Genomic DNA, 20,279 nt, shown 5'->3' with positions numbered 1-20,279 from the left:
TTGCCACTTAGATTCTCAACATAGCTAAAGAATGCCTTGTGGTTATCTTTGGAGTCCTTGGCAATTTTTCTTTCAAAGCTCGCCTTGGATGATTTTATGAGGGATCATAGTTTCCTGCTGATACTGATCAGGAATGTCTTCCCTTCTTGGGATTTTACTCTTTTCTGTACTAGTTTCCTCCTTCTGTTGTATAGCTTGTTTATGGCAGGAGTCCACCAGACTGGTTTCCTTTTCTTGGAGGAGTGAGTCTTGGTTTTGCTTGGGATGGCATGATCCATGCATTCTTGTAGGTGCCCATAGAATGCATTAGTAAAGATTTTTGCAGCTTGGACAGTGTTATCCTTCAGCATGGGGGCTTTGAAACTTTACACCTCGGTCTTACGTAACGTGAAGTTTGCTTTTGAAAAGTTTTTCACAGTGGTTTTCTTGTCCAGGGGTGGGGGCGGAATGTGGATATCCAAAGTGATTTGTTTATGGTCAAATCTAACCAGTGAGGGGTTGACCTCCAGTGTGGAACACTGGTCGCTTATGTTGGTGATGACCAGGTCCAATATGTTTTCACCTCTGCTGGGAGTGTTGACCAGTTGAACCAGGGCATTTGAGTTTATAAATTCTAGGAAGTGTTGGACAAGGGAGTTAGTACTTGAGTAGTTCTCCCAGTTAATGTTTGGATAATTGAAATCACCCAATATTAGGGTGTTTGGTAGGACCTTTATGTTTCCCAGTGTTTCCAGGAACATGGAATGGGGGTCCTGGGACATGGTGGGTGATCTGTAGCAAGCTACAATTTGAATTGCAGTTTTGCCCATTGTTAGTTGCACGCGGATGATCTCTGAAGCATCGTGCTGTGCCCCTAACCTGGAGGTGTGGGTATCCTTGATGAATATGGATACACCCCCACCTTTTGTATTTTGGTTTGGGTTTTGTGGCCAAAATGTATGGTATGAGTTGTAGCCTGGTAGTGCTGGGGTGCTCTCTGGAGCCTTAAACCAGGTTTCTGTTACTGCACATATATTGATTTTCTCCATACTGAGGAGTGCCTTGAGTGCATGCATTTTGAGGTTCAGACTTCTGGCATTGAGTAGCACTACCCTCAGTTTTTTGTTACCTGTGCTATTTATGGTGGTAGGTTTGTCTTTTGAGCCTTGCCTAAAAAAGGCACTATGGGGGTGGCAAGAGCCTTGGCCAGTATTCATAAGCTTAATGGTGACAGGTGCAAGCCATCTCTAGTGAAGTAGTGTGGCTAGTCGAGCATGTCATCCCAGGCGGACAGACACTGGATCCCCTTTGAATGACACCAGAAACTTAGCCAATTGTTGAAATTGAGAATTTTTTCTTTATACCGTGGTATCATTCTTGGTGAGGGCAGGATGCTACTCAGGGTCAGGGTCATACTGGCCTGGGCTATGTGATCAGAGAGCTCTTCCGTGTCTCTTTTCATGTAGTCCAGAGAGGTATGGCTGAGGTCATTCACACCAACATGGACAATGACAGAGTCATATTTGTACTTGTTCTGTAGTGATCTGAGTGCTTGTGTTATGTGGTGGATCCTGGCGCCCGACAGGCAGCTAACAGTAACCTTCTCCTTATTCAGCCTAGTGAGTGGAACGTCAGTGTGCCTGACTATAGAGTCACCTACTACTAGTATGTTGGGTATGTTATTTTGCCTTAAGGGCTGTGATTGCATGGCACACTGGTTTTGTGAAGTATGTGTTTCATGGTTTGTGTTGGGGGGTGGAGGTTGCTTGGATGTTTGCTTTGGAGGTCTCTGTTGGTTTTGCAGATTTTTATTTAGAGCCTCCGAGTATGTTTTCATGTATTTATGGGTGTTTTTTCCAGTGCTGCTTTAATGGGTTTATGTGAGGCTGGTGGTGTTATGCAAGTTTTTCCCTTCTCCTCTTGACTGTCTGATCCAGTCTTGGGTTGAGACAGCTTAGCCTCCAGTTTGGCTGTATAATTCATAGTTTCATAGTTTCATAGTATAGTACTCGGCTATCTGCCCTGGGGCATTTGTAAGCCTAGCCATAGTGATGTGGCTTTTGCCACCCCATGAAATGGTACAAAAATGTACAGAATAAATCTAGAATACTGTGCCTCTGTCTAGTAGTGACACAATGAAGGTCCCCTTATATAATAGAATTAGTTTACTGTGCCCCTGTCTAGCAGTGACACAGATGTGACCCCTGGGGTAAACTTACGATCTCCCATCCACTCATCAAGATTTCTCTTGAAGAGAGTCAGTGAGGGGCTCTGCCTAATATGAACTGGGATCCTGTTCCAAAGCATGGGAAGCCTCTGGGTTATGAATCTATCCCTCCAGCATGTCCTATTCATACTTGTGCCAAGGTTTAAGTCTTTAGCTCTAGTGGTCCTGATGGATATGGATTTTTTGAGGTGGAGCATGTCCATCAGATCCTGATTGGACATGGCCTTGTACGTCAGGCAGAGATCACCTCTGAGCAGGCGGTATGCTACTGAATAGAGCTGAAGTTTCTTTAGTCTGGCAGAATAAGACATATGTTGGAGACCCTTGATCCTTTTGGTGAGGTACTTTTGTGGTCTCTCCAGCTGTTGCAAATGCCGGGTGAGGTACATACCAAATGGGGCATTGTACTCAATCATGGGTCTGATGAGGGAGGAATATAGGGGTACAATGACATCCTTGGATCTGGATGTGAATCCCTTCATGATGAGGTGTGCAAGGTAGAATGTTTTTCTAACCACTTTGGCAACGTGGGTGTCAAATAAGAGGTCGCTGTCTACTTGGGGCCCTAGGTCTCTGATTACTTTTTTTGTACTCAGTGGGTTGCTGTCTATGTGATAATTTGTGGGTACTTTGTTTTTTCCAAAAGGGATGACTATACATTTTTTGGCATTTAGTTTAAGGCCGTGACTACGGCACCAGTTGTCCATTTCAGTGAGGCCTTTTTGTAGGATGTGTGTGTCTGCTGGTGTATCAACTATGGTGCCTAGTTTGCAGTCATCTGCGAACTTTGTCAGCCACAGCCCTCCCATGTTTGCTTTTACATCTGAGAAATAAATGCCGAACAAGAGGGGTCCCAGGACAGATCCCTGTGGGACACCACTTGTGACTGGCTTTGAGTCTGACATTGCTCCAGCGATTTTAACTATATGGGTTCTGTCATTTAGCCAGTTTGCAACCCATCTAGTGACATAAGGGTTTACTTTTAAGCTGTTTAGCTTATCTATGATGCCTGAGTGGGGTATTGTGTCGAAGGCCTTAGCCAAGTCCAGGTATGCTGTATGGACTGCTTTGCCCTCATCAATGGCTCTAGTGAATGTTTCGAAAAAGTCAACCAGGTTTAAAAGGCAGGATCTGCCCTTTACAAAGCCGAACTGGGTGGGGTCAAGTGTCTGTAGGTCCCCTATGTCTCTGTTTATGAGTTCCATAATGATTCTTTCCATAGCTTTGCAGACCAGGCTAGTTAAGCTTATGGGGTGGTAGTTTCCAGGGTCTGTAGAGGCACCCCCCTTATGGAGTGGGACCACTGTTGCTGTACGCCAGTGTTCAGGTACATATCCCGAAGTAAGGCTAAGGTTAAATAGCATTTTTATGTGTGGGTTTAGCTCCTCTTGGAGTTCACGTAACACGCACCCCGGGATACCGTCAGGTCCCATTGATGCTGTGTTTTTTGCTTTGTTTAGGGCGGTTCTCACTTGGACATCTGAGATGACAGGGAGATTACATTCAGCTGGGATAAGTATTTCTTCTTTTGGGGTGAAGGAGGGGAGAAATTTGCACTGAACCTGTCAGCCAGAATGTTGGCAATATCTGTGGGTTCAGTGTATTTTTTGTTGTTGTGAACCAACTCTGAGCATATCTGAGGGTTTCCGCCCAGGTTTCTAACATAGCTGAAGAAGGCTTTGTGGTTATCTTTAGTGTCCTTAGCGATTTTTCTCTCAAAGTTTGCCTTGGATGTTTTTATGAGAGAACGTAGTTTTCTGCTAATGTTGATCAGAGATGTCTTCCCTTCATGGGATTTTGCTCTCACATGCAGTAGCTTCCTTCTTTTGTTATACAATTTGTTTATGGCTGAGGTCCACCAGACAGGACGCTTACATTTGGTGGAGAGGGACTTGGATTTGTTTGGGATTGCATGATCCATGCATTCTTGGAGATGTCCATAGAAAGCATTTGTGAAGGATTCGGCATTGTGGGATGTGGTATCCACTGGCACAGTGGGCTTAAAGGATACCATCTCAGTCTTAAGAAGAGTGAAGTCTGCTTTTGAGAAGTTTTTCACTGTGGTCTTTTGTGCTGGGGGTGGAAGTGGGATATGTATATCCAGGGTGATTAGTTTGTGGTCAGATCTCACTAGTGAGGGGTATACTTCCGGTGTGGAGCATTTTGTCCACATGTTTGTCATGATCAGGTCTAGTATATTATCTCTCCTAGTGGGAGAGGTGACTAGTTGTTCCAGTGCATTTGAATTTATGAATTCCAGGAACCTTTGGGCTAGGATATTAGGGCTAGAATAATGTACCCAATCTATGTTTGGGTAGTTGAAGTCTCCCAGTATGATGGTATTTTGTGATACATTCATATCCTCCAATGTCTTCAGGAAGGCTGAGTGGGGTTCTTGAGATTGGGAGGGTGGTCTGTAACATGCTACCAGTTGTATAGCAGTTTTGCCTATGGTTAGTTGCACCTGTATGGTCTCTGATGCTTCATGTGTTGCTACTAACCTGGAGGTGTGGGTGTCCTTTATGAATATGGACACTCCCCTCCTTTGTGGTTCGCCCGGGTTTTGGGGCGAAAAGCATGATACAAGGTATAGCCTGGTAGCGCTGGGGTGCTCTCAGGAGCCTTGAACCAGGTTTCAGTTACTGCACAGACGCCGATGTTCTCCATGCTGAGGAGTGCATCAAGTGCCTGCATCTTGAGATTTAGACTTCTGGCGTTGAGCAGCATTACCCTTAGTTTTTTCCATTTTGTTTTCTAAGGAGGTGGGTTTGTCTTTTGAGCCTTGCCTAAAAAGGCACTATGGGGTGGCAAGAGCCTTAGCCAATATCCGGAAGCCCAGTGGTGACAGGTGTAAGCCATCCCTTGAAGCAGCGTGGCTTGTCCAACATATCATCCCAGGCAGACAGACATTGGATCCCCTTAGAATGACACCAGTACTTGAGCCAATTGTTAAAGCTGATCATCTTGTCTTTGTACTGTGGTATCATTCTTGGTGAGGGCAAGATGCTGCTCAGGGTCAGGGTCATACCAGCCTGGGATACATAATCGGAGAGCTCCTCTATGTCTCTTTTCATGTAGTCCAGGGAGGTACATCTCAGGTCATTCACACCAGCATGGACAATGACGGAGTCATATTTGTACTTGCTTTGGAGTGACCTGAGTGCGTGTGTTATGTGGTGGATCCTAGCTCCCGATAGACAGCTCACAGTCACCTTCTCCTTGTTCAGCCTGGTCAGTGGGACATCAGTGTGTCTGACTATGGAGTCACCTATTACTAGTGTATCAGGCAAGGTGTTTGGCCTTAAGGGCTGCGATTGGTCGACACACTGATTTATTGAAGTATGTGTTGCATGTGTTTTGTTTTGAGGTGGTGGATTTTTGGATGTCTGCTTTGGGAGCCTCTGTTGTTTTGGTAAGTTTTTTATTAGAGCCTCCGAGTATGTCTTTGTGTTTTTATGTGTTTGGTTTGCAGTTGTGTTAGGTCTATGTGGGACTGGGATTGTTGTGTGTGTGGTTACCATCTCCTCCTGTCTGGTTATGCCAGCCCTGAGTTGAGAGAGTTTGTCAACCTCCAGTTTGGCTATATAGTTGCATCTCTCACATGTATTTGTGTTTGTTGGGAGGAGGAGAGGGTTGTCTGTGTACATGAGACAATTGTAGCATTGTCTCAAGATACCAAGATTAACCAGCTGAACTGGAGACGACGCCAGTAATCTACCACTCGACATGCTAGAACAGTATAAGGGAGTGGTATACCTTTAAGGGAAGTGGATATTCACAGGGGTGGTAAGTAGATGTAGTGCTTTACTTAGTACAAGAGTGCTTACTTAGTAGAGAAGTATTGAGAACAAGTGCTAGGCTTATACTACAGTGAGTAGTCTGGTTATACTAAGAGTAGAGCTTCCTTAAGGGAAAATTTGAAGAGCAGACAGAAAAAGTTTAACCTTGTTTAACCGGTGCTGCGCTATGCGCACGACCGCACAAAGCCATGCAAACGCGGATTTTAAACAGTGAACTGCAAAAGAGCTAGAAATGGTCCCAAACAACCAATTACTACAGCTTCTTGTGCTGAGGTCACTTCCCCCAAGGACAGGTAGGCTGCTCAAGGCTCCCCACTCCCACTGGTGAGCAAAGAAACTTCCTTCTATCCAAGTAAGGTAATGGACAACACAGGACAACAATTGCATCTCTTGCATGTATTAGTGTTTGATGGTAGGAGGAGGGGATTGTCTGTGTACATGAGGCAGTTGTAACATTCCCTCAAAATGCCCAGATTCACCAGTTGAACTGGAGAGTACACCTGAAACTGCCCTTTGGACATGCCTGGATAGGTACAGTGAACTGTTTTACTGGATGGCTTGTAAGGTCGAATAGAGAGCCTTGTCCTTCTGTACAGTACAGGAGGGTCTAGTGCTACGGTTTATAAGTGCTTTCTATAAGTTTTGAGTAAGTGCCAGGCTGAGAAATTAGTGGCTTGAGTGCTTAAGGTGAAAGTTTGTCTAGTTCCAAGGGAAAAATTGAAGAGGAGACTTTGTGGAGCTGGGAATAGTTTTACCCTAGCTAACCAGCACTGCCCTGTGCTCAAAACCGGGAAAATACGGTATTTATAGCAGGGAAATGAAAGAGATAGAAATTAGCCCAAAATGGCCAATAAACTACTAATTTCTGGGCTTATACACATAATACACATCAAACATGTAAATCCACATATGAGGAGGTTCTCTCAATAACCCTACTGAAACACCAGAGACTTCCAAAACACAATTCTGCTACAGCTAACACAGTCTCCACAGTACCCATGACACATAGCAACACCAGTGTCTCTCCCAGCAACCCATAAAGCTTAACACTCAAAAACCAAGTTTTCTTGTCATTGGAGACACACAGATGTCCTACTCACCAGGTTGGACAAGGAGAAAGTTCATCCTGGTGTCCAGTGCCAGGATTCACCAAATCACGCATGCACTCAGGTCTTTCAGCAACAAATACCGTTATGACTCTGTTATAGTTCACATTGGTGTAAATGACCTGAGATGTACTTCACTGGGCTATATGCAGAGAGACATGGTCGAGTCTGTCTTGTATGTGTCCCAGTAAGGTATGTCTGTAGCCTTGAGCAGCATTCTACACTCAGCTAGAATGATGCCACAGTATTAACAAAAAAATGATTGATTTCAATAATTGGCGTAGATTTTGGTGTCATTCCAAGGGGATCTAGTTCCTGTCTGCCTGGAAAGCCATGGTCAGTAACCTTGCTGCTTTTCCAGAGGTGTTATGCACCTGGCACCCCTAGGCTTTCGTCTGCTGGCAAAGGCTGTTGCCTCCCCCCAGTGTCTCCCTCCCTGTGGTCACATGGATTTCCTCCGGGTGCTCCGGTTTCCTCCCACATCCCAAAGACATGCTGTAGGTGGATTGGACACGCTAAATTGGCCCTAGGCGTGAGTGCATGCATGTGTGTGCCCTCTGTGGAAGGTTGTGTGTTGGGCTGGCAACTCGACACCGTAAAACTCCACTGCCAATCATGAGTGGACGGTGATCCTCTGTGGCGACCTCTAACTGGCAAAAGCCGAAAGAAAAAGAAGAAGAAGAGGTAACATAGCTAAACACGATTGTAGATTCTTTTTTTTAAAACCCATTGCTCCTACTACTATTGGACCTATCTGCGTATCTTTCTTCCACATTGCCCTCATTTCTTCCTGCAAATCCTGATATTTTATGACTTCGTGTCTTTCTGTACACAAGACACTAGTCACTGGGTGTGGTGCTTTCAGTGATCAATGCTACTTTTGTCTTCTTTTCTTGGACCACTATATCCGGTTTTCTAGCATCTGTCTTTTGAACTGTTGGTAATGGACGATCCCATGTGATGTAGACTTCATCATTTTCTATGATGCTTTGTGGCTCATATTTCCACTGTTTTTCAGCTACTTCAGTACCATAATGTTTGCACAATCCCCAGTGCAACAGTCTTGCCACATTATTATGCCTTTCAGTATACAGTTATTCTACCATTAGTATGTCACAACCAGCAACGAGGTGTGTGACTGTATTCGGTTTTACAAAACCTACATTTGTCTGTTTCTCCCACATGTTTAATGGACTTTGTAAACCAGCGTGTATGTAGTCCACTATCTTGGACCACCAAAATTAACCTTTCATCTCTTGGTTTGAATTCACCTCTCCTTAACAATTTCTGCGTTCGTTCCTCATCAACATGAGGTTATTCCAGAGGTTTTCTATAGTTGCGACTATATTTATGCATTTTCCACATTTCTCGCCTTCCCATCTGGTCCTTCACTTTATATTCTTTCTTTTGTTTTTTCACCACATTCAGTTGCTGCCTGATTTTTATCTATTTCTGGTATGATTTTCATTCCTGCTTGATGCCAATATACTTCCGTTAGATTAAGCAGAGAGGTCATCTTAGATTTATTCGCCCCATGTTTCAAAACTTTCACTACTTTTGAGTCTTGTGAGGTCAGCAGATATGTGTGGAGTCCCACAATTGCAGATCTATACATGTAATCAGTTTCAAGGAGCCCCATCCCTCCTTTGGAACGGGGAATATATAACCTTGGCATGCACTGATTTTTATAAATCATTTGGTGAGCATGAAGCATCTTTCTTGTTTTCCAATTTAATTTGTCCAACACATTTTGGGGCCAGTCATTCACTCGAAAACTGTAAGTTAGGACAGGAAGAGCAAATTAGTTTATAGCTTGGATTTTGTTCCTAGATGTCAACACTGTTTTCAGGATTAATTTAAGTCTTCTAAAGTATTCCTTACTAAGTTTTATTTGCATTTGTTCATGTTTTATTGTTGATCCTTCATCAATTCCCAAATATTTTTACACTCCCTCATGCTGACGTTCTTGTATATCACATTCTTGTCCCAAACTGATGTTTTCCTGGTGCTGCAGTTTTCCTGATTTAAAGGTTGCTTTTGCACATCTATCAAGACCAAATGACATGCTTATATCATCTGAAAAGGTTTTGACAAATTGCAGATATTCAATCGGTTCCTCATCTGATGAGCTATACAGTTTTAAATCATCGACAAAGAGAAGATGAGAAGTGTTTACACTTTGTTGTTTTTTAGGAGCCAAATTATAGCCATGGCCTAAGCTATTAAGTAGACAGCTTATTGGGTTAAGGGCAAGGCAGAATAGCAGCGGTGACAAGAGAGCCACCCTGGAATATCCCCCCTTAGAATTTTTATCCCTGAGATAATAATTTGTCCTTTATCATGGCTGAATTGCAAAGTAGTCTGCCACTGTTTCATGGTCACTGTAATATAGTCAGTGTAGGGTGTATCTTCTACATTTGTAAGCACTCTTGTATCTATGAATGTGGGATACTATCAAATGCTTTTTTGTAGTCATCCATCCCATACGTATTCCCCAATAAACATGATATAAAAAGATTACAGGTAGCTTCAACTGGACATTTACACACACACACACACACACACACACACACACACACACACACACACACACACACACACACACACACATACATAGCACATGCACAAAACAGACAGTAATGCTGCTTTTTAAACAATACATTCTGCTTTTCTTGTGTTTTACATGCAGGGCTTGGCAAACACATAGCCATGGAGTTTGCCAGTAGGAAAGCAAGAGTAATTTTAGCATGCCGGAGCAGGGAACGAGGACAGAAGGCCTTAGAGGATATTCGTAGCTTGACAGGAAATGGAGATGTGCACTTACGCATTATTGACACTAGTTCCATGCAGTCAGTTCGCAGATTCACGGAACAATTCCTGAAGGAAGAACAACGCCTCGATATCTTGGTGAACAATGCTGGTGTATCAGGTATATCCATCACTTCCTCTCACTTTGCATTAGTCTTTTAATGTTCCAATAGAATGCTGAGGGTTTGTAACGTTTTTACAAGCTGCTAGAAAGCATGACAATATGGAGGTAGTTGTGTGACTCTGACATTATTTTTATGCAGTGGCTTAAACATCAAAAATCATATCAGTCCATTTTGTTTGGTACCGTGGTAATAGGAAGCCATAGAACTATGAACAGTTTGAATGACCAGGTCACATGAGCCATGAGGACCCATATGTCATATATGTCCCAGTACATGTAGCAGAACCTTAACATAATCTCCTGGACATGTGCAGGTTTTCTATGGAATAAGTTTGTGAAACAAATTTGACTGAATGAATTAAATGCCAATGTTTTTACTTTTGCACCACTTTATGACATATATATATGGAGTCCTGGGGAGAAAATTTCCTTAAGACATAATGCAAATTGTTTATATATGGTCTTGAAAATGTACAAGTAGTAAAAGTTACAATAAATTATGCAAATGAGAGCAACAGAAGGAAATAAAAGTATGTTTACATCAGAGACAGGCAAAAACATGGTGATATGTATAATTATGTAAATATGTTTGAATATTATGGAGAAAGAAGTAGTAAGGTACAGGACGTGCAGAAACTTGACAGTAAGAAGAATATTATATGCTAAGAAAGGTTGTAGGAAGGTGGAGAAGAAGAGGGAAAAATGAGGATATAGAAGGAAGTAAGAGAGAAATAAGGGCAGGCGCTAAGAGCAGTAGGAGAGAGAGCAGATGTATAGTAGATTGTAAGGAGGGAGTATGAAAGAAAAGGGAAGAGAGAGTGTAAGAGAATAAAGGAAGGGAAAATAAAAGGGTCAGTTCAACCTGGAGAAAGGCAAGTACAGAGCCTGGAGTTGAGAAACTATTCTTGGGACTCATAGGTGATTTTCTAATGTCCATAGGAATCTTGTTCCAGGTTTTGACTACTTTGCAGGAGTATAAACTATGTCCTATGGATTTTTCTTATGTTATGGGCTTCAAGAAGTTGTTTATCACATGAGCAAAGTGTATGGTTCGGAAGGTACTGTTTGAGAATGTTACTAATGGATGTACAGTGGAAAAGATTATATATAATTTTATGGGAAAGTACAAGCTGACTATGCTTTAGGTAACTGGGCAACTCAAGCCAGTTTAATGTTTTCAGAGCAGAGCAGTGACAACTTTTATATGAACACATTGGTTGCAAATGTAGCTATCTTGTTATAATGTCATTTTAGTTTTGTGATGAATATTGCTAAGAACTGGTGAGGTATACAGTAGAGAAAATAGAAAGCATGTGTTTGCCAATGTGACTCTGGAGGAGTGGGTGAGGAATTCTTTGGATATGTAGAGCATGCCAAGTTTTTGATGTATTTTTTATATGCTTTTCTATATGAAAATTAAATTTCAGTTAATCATCCATTGTAACACCTAATAACTTGGTATGAGATATGACTTCTATATCTGTGTGATTGAGAGAAGTTATTTTCAAGGTATTTTTAAGAAGTTTTAAAGATTTAGAGAGAAATAGTAATAACTTGGTTTTATTGGGATTTAGGAAGGGTTGGTTTTCACAGAGCCAGTGTTCAATGGAGTTGAAGCCATTTTGAGTAATGGAGTCTAAATGGAGAAGAGTGTTTGATGAGCTAATGTGGGTGGTGTCATCTGCGTATTGGATGAGGGAAGCCTGTTGGAAGGATGTATGTAAGTTGTTAATAAAGATGTTAAAGAGAAGACAAAGCCTTGGGGCACAGCAGTATTAAATGGGTGAAAAGAATAGTTTGCAGACAGCTGTTTTACACATTGTTGCCAGTAAGAAAGGTAGCTAGTGAACCAGATGAGTGTTGTATTAAACAGAATGTAGACATTTTGGAGAGTAATTTAGAGTGAGAGACTGTGTCAAAGGCTTTGTAGAGACCTAAAAACAGGGAAGAGTCCAAGTTACTATTACCTCTAGTTTTGATGATGTTATCTAAGAAGGCAGCCAGAGCAGTTGTTGTGCTATGGTATGGCCAAAAACCATGTTGGATAGAGGCTAGTAATTTTTCTTGAAGAAAGTATTATAAGATTTGCTGATGTATGTACTATTCTAGAATTTTAGAGAGGGGATAAGATAGCGATAGGCTTAAAGTTTATTTCAGAGAAGTTACCACCTTTATGAAGAAGTATGATGTAGAGTATTTTCAGAGAAATGGGACATGGGATTCTTGACTGGATCTATGGAGATTGCATAAGCAATGGAAGTAGCTGAAAGCTTTAGATATTCTGTAGGTAGGTTGTCAACGGTGGATGAGCAAGGCTTGAGCTTACTGAATAAGCATTTAAATGTGAGGTAGAGGCAGTTTTTAAAGAGAAAAGAGTTTTTTTTTTCAAATAGCCTTTTCGTCCTTAAGAAGGGAATTTTCTCTGCGCCCTAAGTGTGCATGCCACGTAAGTGTTATATGTAAAGCTGTTATTGTAATATCATTATGTACTTTTTATTGTCTGTACACTGATTTTGTTTTACTGGGTCTTACTGGTTACTTTAAATTCTTGAATTTTGCTATACGTTGTTAGTGCCACACAGCACTCTTCTGATGTTGGTGATATCTTCCAGGCTAAGGATTCGAGTGAGCACACTACCAGCATACTATTTCCATCCAAGTTTTCCGATGCTATTTTTTATGGTTGGTACTGTGCTAACTGTGTAAATAAAACTGCACCATGTGTTCTGCCTCTTTCAGATGCAGTTGTGAGGTTCTTTAACATCCAATTGTATCCACAAGGTTTTTGTAACCCGAGTTCCAATTTTCACAACTACTGTTTAAACATTACCTGTATGATTTTCTGGGCACTACTATAACTGAAATACTGCTTTCTATGTAAGCATTTCTGGGGCTGATCTCCATTATATCTGCTTTGTTTGTTACAGCAAATGTACTATAGTTAACTGAAGAGGACAGCACAGCTGCTATAGATTGTAAAGTGCTTTTACTTGCTATACAGTGTTCTACGTACTGCCGCATATCTACTTAAGCTGCTTTGTTTGTACAGTAATATTTACTTAAGCTGTTGTGTTTCTTTTCTTAAACTTGTATACACTCCTGTATAGGGCTTACAATAACCAATGTCTATTGATTGTATTTTGTAAAATGATTTACCGTATATATTGTGTACTGCTTCTGCCTCATTTCTGATACGTCTGCTGTACTAATCTATCTCTCTTCTCCTAGAGCCTCCTACTTTCCCTTCTCTCCCTCCCCCCTTCTTTGTTGTTGATTCCCTCCCTCAAAGCTCTTTTTATTAGCAACCCTGTCTGCTATCCTCCCTGTCTGCTGTTACTACATGGATTCAGTTTCTCAGCAATCCTATATCTTATTTCCTACATCCCTCCAAAAACCCCTGTCCTAACATTTTTCCCTCTTACAGCTGCTGTTCTCAAATTCCCAGTGAGCACACCTGACTAACTAACCCTACTTAACTGGATCTCCCACCCCTTTGCAGCTTCCTTGTGGCAAGAAATATAAGACTTCAGGTCTCACTCGCAGGGGAAACTATTAGTTTCAGTAATCTTTCTGATGTACTAGGCAAGTTTGTGTAATGAAACACTTTAGAGTTTGTTTGACTAGTGGCATGCTCACTAACTCAAACAAATATTGTTGGACTCCCCTCCCCTTTCCCCTGAACTTTCTCCCTCCATTCTTCTTTTCTCTTTTTAGCAACGGTTAATGGCAAGAGCTGTAAAACTGTGCAGAACTTATAAGCCGCGAGTGTTAGGATGCTATTACCTGCAAAAGTTTCTTACTTCGAAGAACTGCTTACTCTTACCTACTCCACTGTCTTGCAGCACACATTGCTAAATGATTGTTTCTGCTGTGGTCTGGCAAGCTGCCTTAAAGTTTCTACCCACTCCATTCACCCTTACTTTACTCAGGTTCACTCTGCTCCCCTACCCTACCCCCCATTCCCACCCACCCACCCCACTTCAATTACCTTTATAACTAACCATCTTAACCCCATCTTCCCTGATCCTCAACTTCCTGTATTCCCCAACCAATCACAACCTGCCCCTCTTAAAATAACCCCTCCCACCTCTTGACTTACTACACCTAACTCCTCCCACCCTTAATCATTGCTCTCATCCCCCATCCTCTAGCTATTACCATACACCTTCCCTCTATCAAACATCTTCTCCCTTTCATATTCTTGTCATCCTCCAATATGTTCCTCCCTGTCCTAAACAACCTCACTTCCTATCACATTCAGCTAAACCTACTCCCCTCTTCTCCCACCTCCTGTCATAACACAGTTAAATCAACAGCCACTACACATCTCCCTTTTCTCCCTCACTCTTCTCATGTACCAAATTAAATCTCTCCAAAATTCCCTCATTCCACAGAATTAAACAGAAATTTCACTCACCCTACCCCTATACCTCACTTCTCTTCCTCCCACTAAACATCCTTCAACTCTCAAGTGACATTCACCCAAACCCAGGCCCACACTCTAATTCATCAGGTCCTACCTGTACCTCACAAACACTTCAGCGGGTACCTAAACCTAGTCTCAAATATCTCTCTTTCTATTCAATCAACATCCATAACATTCTTAACAAGATAACCGAATTCCACACCTGGATAGTCCAGGACTCCCCCAACATAGTTAGCCTCTCTGAAACATGGCTTAAACCACATAATGTAAACAAAGAACCCCCCCCCGTTTACAACATTATACACCTGGACATAACGGACAAAAAAGGTGGAGTTGTTGCCATTATGTGCTGGCACCTCCTCTCCATATCTCCCCCAATTAACCCTCACCCCTCGTTTCATCCAGCTGAACTCATTATTGCCCACTGCAGACTCAACAAACATAAAACTCTAACCATAGTTGCCATCTGCATAACCCCCTGGAAAAATCATACCCCTATTAGAACAAATCATACAGTGGATGTCTGACAACATACATAATGAAACAATAATACTAGGTGATGTTAACATCAATTGGCTCACCCTCATTTCTAACTCTCCCACCACCAGCATAAACCTATACAGATACACCTAACTTATCTCTTCACCCACTTTCCTTCATAAACCCACAGATACCTGTTCTATCTTGGATTGGATACTTGTCTCTAAGCCTGACCTCTATCACTACCCTGAATCCCTACCAGACTCAATCAATGACCACTCCCCTATATGTGTTCAAAGATTCTCCCCCCACCTCTCCAGACCTCATAAATTTAAAGAGTGCTGAATGCTAACCAACTTCAACCCAGATACATTCAGTAATTTTCTCCCTACTATTGACTAGTCTTTCCTCTATTCCCTACCTCTAGATGAAGCTGTCCTTCAATTCAACTCCATCTTCCTAAACATTCTGAACTCCCTTGCCCCTCCCAGAACTGTCAGAGTCAAATCACTGCATTCCGCTTGGCTCTCCAACTCTATTCAGTCTTTTATCCATAACAGAGATTGCACCTGGAAACTCTGGGCTAAGACCAAATCTCCCACACACACTACCAACAATACAGGGAACTCCAAAATTTAACCAAAAAACACATAAACTCTGACAAAAAGAACTACTACCTCTCACCCCAAGATACTGAACTCAGGAACCCTAAAACATTTTGGCATACTGTCAACAAAATTCTCCACCCAGGAAATCGTTCATTTCCCAACCCCTGTCCCAATAACATACCCCTTGAAACTGCTGCAATTTTCAATTCATACTTCATACATACCATCAGCAAACTTATGCAAACTATCCACCCAACCAGCCCCACACCCCCTACCACCCCCAACTGCAAAACAGTCCTTTCTGACTAAAGCCCATTCCAACCAGCTACATCAAAACACTTCTTATCAAACTTAAACCAGGTTCCCCTACAGTTGGATACCTGCCACTTCTCTTCCTAAAAGCTGCTGCTGACTCCATAGCGTATCCTGTCTCCAGCCTCATAAACTGCTCAGTTAGTGAATCCACTGTTTCAGCCCTCTAGAAAAAGTTCCACACTATACCAATCCACAAAGGTGGAAATTCTGTTGAGCTTTCTAATTTTTGACATACTGCCATACTCTCTCTCCTCTCCAAAATTCTTGAGCACTGTATTTATAAACAAATCTCAGCTTATCTTACTCGTGAAAACCTAATTACCCCTACTCAACATGGCTTCTGCCTCCACCACAGCACCAGTACTGCACTTATTTCCTTTACTAAATCCATCTCCCTAGCTGGAGACAATGATAAACTAGTGTCCTGCATCTTTTTAGATCTCTGCAAAGCCATTCATGCTATCTATCACCACATCCTCCTCTCCAAATTCTCTCAATTCAACCTCTCGTCAGCAGCTGTCGCTTGGTTCAATAGTTACATCACAGACAGGCTGCAATCTGTAAAATGGCCCTCTGCTCTTTATCCTTTTCTCCCCATCAAAATGGGCATACCTCAAGGCTCTATTTTAGACTCCCCTCATACACTACTCAGATGACGCCACCATCATTTCTATTGCGGGTAGTCCCACTGACCTACTAACCCTGACACAAACATCGTTCACCCTCATTGAAACATGGCTTACTAACAACCAACTCATACTAAACCCTAAAAGGACAAAACTTCTTCTATTCCTTCCAAAATCCCTTTAACATCTTAAATCCTCATTCACCATCTCTTCCTTCAACAACACTATGATCATAGCTGAATCCCACACTAAACTGCTTGGAGTAATAGTGGACGATCAACTAAAATTTGACCTTCATATACTTAACTGCATCAAACCCATCAAAATCTTGGTTTACTCTATAGAAACAAAAGGTTCCTCACATCCAGCTCCAGAATCTCACTAGCCCAAGCTTACCTTCTCCCCAAAATCTTTTACCTCTCTCAAATTTTAATCAACTTACAGTCCTCACTACTTTCCAAACTCGAAACCACCTCCAACAAAGTTGCTAGATTTGCAGCCAATCTGCCCTCAAGATCACACCGCTGTCATGCTCTCCAGACACTCAGCTGGCTACAGTTTCCTAACCATCTCTTATTTACTCAACGTCTCATTATCCATACTATTTTGGATGCTCCCTCCTCTTGCCCTAGCATTTCCTCACTTGTCTCCCTCTATAAGCCCCCTCGATTCCCTCAGAATCTCTTACCAATTTCTCTTACAAATTCACAAACCTAAAAAATCTATTGGACAGAATCTCTACAGATACTTCCGTACTCTTGCATGGAACAAGCTCCCCATGACCCTTAGAAACATTTCCTACATCCACAGATTCAAGAAAACTCTCAAAAGGTACCTTAATAGCACATGGATTTGCCTGTGTAATCATCCCACATGAACCCACCCCCTTTCTCTGTCACTATCCTCTCTATTCTGCCCTTCCCTACTACCATAACTCACTTAACAACTGCTCTGTATGGTACAATTACCCTCTGAAGATAACCCAATGTGTTATGTAAATGAATTCAAATGTTTTATTGCGTGTTTCTTTGTTATGTTTTTTTTTCTTCAATTTTATAATGCCTCTTACTATATTGTACTGCAGAGCTTTATCTACATTTCACAAGTGAAAGAATACAAAAGCTGGGTAAACACCTGGTATACACCTCAAGCGAAAAAATGAAAAAAAAATGGTTAGACCACAGCTGAAGATATAAAAATGGAATTCTCCACACTGTTTCCTTGAAACCTTTTTTAAAATCTAGACCACTAAAACACTGAATAATATGGATTACTACATAAATGTGTTTGTTATATGCATATTTTATTTTATTTTATGCAGAATACAAGGCAAATTAATATACTGATGTATGTAACTTTAACTAGTCTATGTCATAGTTCTATATGTGTTTTCATTGGTTGAAACATATTTTAAATATCATTGTTTTAACTGTTTTTTATGAGTCTGAAGAAGCGATCAGTTGAGTTAGATCGCAAAAGCGCTTACTTTTGTTTAATAAAGGGCAGCTGGAGTGAAACTGCAAGTGAATTGTTTCCTACTTTGACTATTACATCTCAGTCACAACTTTTGGTTTATAAAGGGCACTACTGTGAAGCTGCAAGTGATTTATTTCCTGGCGTGGAGAATTCCATTTTTATATCTTCAGCTGTGGTCTAACCATTGTTTTTTTCATTTTTTCTTTATCTACATTTGCTTAACTATTTTATTGTAAAATTTTCACTGTATTAATCTTCAGTTTTGTAAATTGTCTTGCTTGCTTGCTTGTACTGTGGAGCTAATCTCCCCAGGCCTCCACTGAAAAAGGGATTTTGCTCAGATGGACTATCCCAGTTAACAAATGTCATATAAATAAATTATTGCAAGCAGGAACCTCATCAGGGCCATCGTGAGTTTATATGGGATTTTGTGTTAAGGTAGTAATAGAGTCTATAAAACGGGAGTTAAATTTATTAGCAGGTTATATGGGAGAGCCATCTGGGCAGGGGTTGAGAGCAGTAAGAGTTCCAAGGTGTAAGAGTGTGTTAATAAAGTACCAAAATTTATCTTTTAGGTTCATAGATTAGTACTAAGCTAACTGTCCTTGCTAGCCATTTTAAGCTTAGCCAATTATCCCTTGTGAGACTCGAACCCTGCACCTTGTTTTTGTAAGGCAAACACCTTAACCATTAGGCCACTCTCCCAACCCTTCTTTTTTTTTTTTTTTTTTTTTTTTTTTTTAATGGATTGTTTGTGGATCTAATAGTACTTTTTATAATCAGCAGTGACTTGAGTTTTAGCAAAGTTACAGAGATGCTTATAAGTTTGAAAGTGGACAGAAGATTTGGAACTTTGCCAGTGTGGCCAGGCTTTGTCTCTTGTGTATTAATGCGGGAATAGCATGGGATAGCTAGACAGTTTGGGTGGATTTAACACATTTTCTTCTGATGGGGTCAAGGTTATTTAAAGTATTGAGAAATAGTAAATTGAATTTAAGTACAGCATTGTCTAGAGATAAGCCATAAAGACTGAAACAGTTAAGGGATTGAAGAATATTGTTAAAACCATCATGGTTAAAGTTGTTAAAGTCATATTACTCCTTAAGAAGTTGATCTTTGGGGTTGTGGTTTATTAATATCTGGACATAGATGGGACAGTGGTCACTGAGTGAGTTTGGGAGGGTGCTGGGAGAGCTGTGTTGCTTAGGATTTGAAATTAGGATCAAGTCTACAATGGAGCCAGAATTTGAGATTTTGTTGGGGCAACTATGGGAGGTTATAAATTGCGTAAATCCATATATTGATGCTATTTGAGATGTTGAATGGTGCTGCCAGTCAATGTTGATATCACCAAGGAGTGTAGTTTCATAGGATACGAAATTTGATATCAAGTTAACGATGTCTTCCAGGATAGATGTATTTTTACCTGGAGGGAAATGCAGAGCAATACTACACAGATTGTTTGTTTATGATTGTTTAGTTTCAAGTTAGAAATTAGTATCTCTGCAAAATGAAATGTAGGTGGACAGAGCATGAGAGGAGAGAAAGAGCAAGGTAGTTTGAAAATAGGATGGCCATACCACCACCATTTTTGTTTAATCTATCAAAGCATATAACATTATAGCTTGGAGGAAGAATTTCAGAGTCTTTGATGTGCAGCTTAAACCAAGTTTCAGTAAGGATATAAATGTCAAGAAATTAATGAGAGATCCAGGAGTGGAATTCTGTTATTTTGTTCAGTATATGTCAGTATACTTCAGATATAGATGGAAGCGATTTTAAGGTTTTCTGGTGATACAGATGAAGTAAGGGGGTGGTAGAGATGAGGGGTATGGACTAGGATTAGGGTGCACATCACCACACAAAGAAATAATCTGGTAATATAACTAATATAAAGAGTATAATGGGAAGTTCGTATTAGGCTTATATTAAACCATGAAAGAGAAGGTGGTGAAGTAAGCAAATCTGTATTTGTAAAGGATGTTGAGATAAGTTAAATAAGTTGGATGCTGTTTTGTCCGAGTAGGGTCGGCCGATAATGTGTGTTATCATGGAGAGAGTAATAATGGAACTTAACACAGGAGACCTATTTCTATTATATAAGGAATACTGTGTGTCTGTTAAGGGGGCATCTCGCCTCTTAAATGGTTTTCTTTGAAGGTGTAACAGCAGCACTAGATGAGAGACTGGCAGTGCATGCTAAATATCCTGCCCTTAGGTCATATGGCAATATTCATGTAAAGATATAACCAATGTATTTTAAAGTGTTAAATATCAAACCATATTTAAATCTGTTGGTAAACT

General features: G+C 41.1%; 1 protein-coding gene across 1 annotated transcript in view; it reads left to right on the top strand.

Moving 5' to 3' along the window:
* Positions 1-20,279, top strand: part of LOC122795699 (retinol dehydrogenase 11-like) — a 429,761-nt gene that overhangs the window by 164,429 nt on the left and 245,053 nt on the right. Inside the window, exon 2 of the mRNA XM_044063998.1 lies at positions 9,802-10,041. Coding sequence (XP_043919933.1) covers positions 9,802-10,041 — 240 coding nt within the window. The remainder of the gene's footprint in view (positions 1-9,801; positions 10,042-20,279) is intronic.

Source organism: Protopterus annectens, chromosome 2.part2 (genome assembly GCF_019279795.1).
Source record: "Protopterus annectens isolate FY-2018-M chromosome 2.part2, PAN1.0, whole genome shotgun sequence".
In the NCBI taxonomy this organism is placed as follows: Eukaryota; Metazoa; Chordata; order Ceratodontiformes; family Protopteridae; genus Protopterus; species Protopterus annectens.
The sequence above is the reverse complement of the archived record's forward strand: the minus strand, read 5'-3'. Positions and strand labels throughout refer to the sequence as shown.